Raw genomic sequence first — 2,837 nt, forward strand, 5'->3', positions numbered from 1 at the left:
ATAGAATCCAGCGTAAAACGATTTAAATGCTAAATTTGAATCTTATCTTTAAATAAATAAAGTATATTTTTCAATACAAGATGTTATGTGATAAAAAGCGTTGATTTTCTTGCAGTTAAATATATCTAATTGCTTATAATAATAATTATTATTAGACGATGTAAGGGTAGCTAGTAATTTTTTTACCAATTTTTCGTGTAGAAAATACATTCCTAAAGTAATTCGTAATATCATTATACTTAATTTTATCTTATAATAATACGACGATTCAAAAGTGCTCGCAAGAGCCTACTGGAATTAAAATTGTATTAATTTTTTGTCAAATAAATACTTATTTAAAAAAAAATACCAAAAAGGTAATATTCAAACTAAAGCAAACGTTTTGAAAAAAATTAAATTTTTTTATGTAACATTCTAAAATTAATTAGACTTGTCAGGTGCACGTTTTCAATGTTATAAAAATATCTTCAAAACCATATTCAAAATGTCCGCTTAATTCTACTTTTTATACGGACTGATAAAAAAAAATAAATATGGACACTGAATAAACTCGCACATCAATCAATGTCAGGCAATTGATAAAAATAATTTTCAATAAAGAAATAAGGATGGACAACTTCGGTAAGAATTTTCTAATCTTATAATATCTGTCGGTTAAAACTCGCTCTCAGACCATTTTTGTTTGAAATTTATTCATTCAAATCACGATACAAGTCGTTAAAAAATTATTTAAATTTGATTTCCTCGGCACTTATATAATTTAACAAATATTTACTCACCAACAATTTATTAGTCTTTGCGTAATTGTTTTTAATTTATTTCTTTATTAAATTTATTACATTAGTACCTTTCCCTCGAAATGAGTCCTTAACCCAACAGTGGGATATTCTTCTCTATACCTTGGTTTTAACAGCAATTTCTTTTTCTTAAGACAAAGAACTAGAAGAACTAAGCCTAACAGAAACAAATTCATCCTCGTCATCAAGTCCTGAAATATTGGAAGCAAACCAACCATTTGTATTAGAACTCCATGATATAATAAGAGACGAACCGAGAACCGAAACTGTAAAACCAGTGGGTAAAATTAAGAAGAAGAAGAAAAAGAGAAGTCCACAAGATACCGACACAATAGACACATCCTCTTCCAGTGTCCTCTCTGATTCGCTTCCAAGATTAACCGACACTGTTGAAAGAGATAAATTCTATGATGCTGACGAAAGTTACCATCAGTTGACAGGTTTGTCCAGAGTCGAAAGTTATTGAATTTTATTTAGAGTAGAATACTCCTATTATTACAATTGCATATGGATTAAAAAAAAATGTAACATTTATTAACAATTATATAATTAAATAGAACTTAAGCATCATAGTATAAAATAGGAAAAGAGTATTTTTTATTTATTTATTTATTTAAAAAATTAAATAGGATAAAAAATATAATACTCAATGAGCGCGATATGTGTCGTGTATATTTTAATTTCAGATGGTATCAGTACGGACGCTACGAGCGTGCTACCATTGGCACCGGCTACATCCAAACATAGCCAAGATCGAACACTACTTACAAAGCAATCTCAAACGCAGCGCTCCACGGGTTCTCTTCGGAAATCGTTATCAACGCTCATAGTAAATCTATAATATTATTTAAATAAGAGTCCATATTAGCGTTATGGTTTTCGACCGCCTAACGATGTAAAAGTCGCACGTACGATACTCGCACCCTTGGTATATTGCGGTCCACTCCTGAAACAAGCTTACGTTTAATTAAACGTAAGGAGGAGAAAATGCAAGTTGGCGATGATTGCCCGTGCCTCAAAAAGTATACGAATAACCTTTGGTCCTGCGGTTAAACTCTTTCATATTGTGTCGAATTTGTCGTCGCATTAGGAGTGCTTGACTAAAATATTCACATGTAACTATTACTGATAGAATTTCCCACAAAATAGATACAGTCCAATAAATAATAATCAATTTGTTTGTCAACTGATAATCGTAAATAAAATTTTGCCTCAAATTTAGAAATGCACTAATTTTTATCTTTTGTTTTAGAAACCCTCATTACCACCATAACGGGTAAGCGAAGAAGATAACTACAAAATGAAATACAAGATCGGTTTTCAGAAAATATGAATAAAACGTTCACGAAGTACATAGCTTAGCAGAATAATATCAATAACCGTTTTTATACAATCCATACTTTTATCAAACTATTAATAAATAATAATATTAGTGATTTGATCATTTTATTTTAAACTTTAGTAAAAGAAGGTTGAAAAAAAAAATATATCTTTATTAAACACAGAAGCATTACACATTCATTTATTGAATGCCCACAATTTTTGTGGTTTTTATTTGAGAAAGAACTCATTAACGGTGTTTTTCAGTCTCGTAATTGATTGAATTACAGCCTTACTTATTGACGTCGCTTTGCGGGTGATAAGAATACTGTCTTTTACTTTCGAATGTCAAATCATTTTGACAGACAGAATAACGGTTATAAGTAAGATGACTAATTATTAACTCCTCAATTCTCAATTCGCAGTTTGACCCGTGAAAACTCAATCTTTTTACAAATAATTTGTTGTCATTATATCACAATATAAATAGCTTTATATATTAGAACATAAATATCGCTAGAATACATTTTTCATATAATCCACTAACTTGCGAAAGAAGCTATTCTTAATATACTCCATATTGCTTTCAGAAATGTTTGCTGGAATTCAAATATTTCACATAGCACCGATATTGCAATCCCTAGGTGTAAAGTGCTTGAACATGTTTGAAACGCGAAAAGTAAAGAGCCTTGACAATATTGTTTGATCTTAACGGTGAAT

General features: G+C 29.9%; 1 protein-coding gene across 2 annotated transcripts; it reads left to right on the plus strand.

The window, feature by feature from the left end:
- The first annotated feature begins 386 nt into the window (after window positions 1–386).
- LOC126768575 (uncharacterized) lies at window positions 387–2,191 on the plus strand. Of its 2 annotated transcripts, none has more exons than XM_050486764.1 (4): window positions 387–621; window positions 932–1,237; window positions 1,484–1,626; window positions 2,050–2,191. In XM_050486764.1, exons 1-4 carry the CDS (start codon window positions 609–611, stop codon window positions 2,068–2,070), a joined length of 483 nt encoding a protein of 160 aa, XP_050342721.1. In that variant the 5' UTR covers window positions 387–608; the 3' UTR covers window positions 2,071–2,191. The 2 variants fall into 2 exon arrangements, with proteins under 2 accessions (XP_050342721.1, XP_050342723.1); XM_050486766.1 differs by having other exon boundaries at window positions 938–1,237.
- The last annotated feature ends 646 nt before the right edge of the window (window positions 2,192–2,837 follow it).

Source organism: Nymphalis io, chromosome 5 (assembly GCF_905147045.1).
Source record: "Nymphalis io chromosome 5, ilAglIoxx1.1, whole genome shotgun sequence".
NCBI classification, from domain to species: domain Eukaryota; kingdom Metazoa; phylum Arthropoda; class Insecta; order Lepidoptera; family Nymphalidae; genus Nymphalis; species Nymphalis io.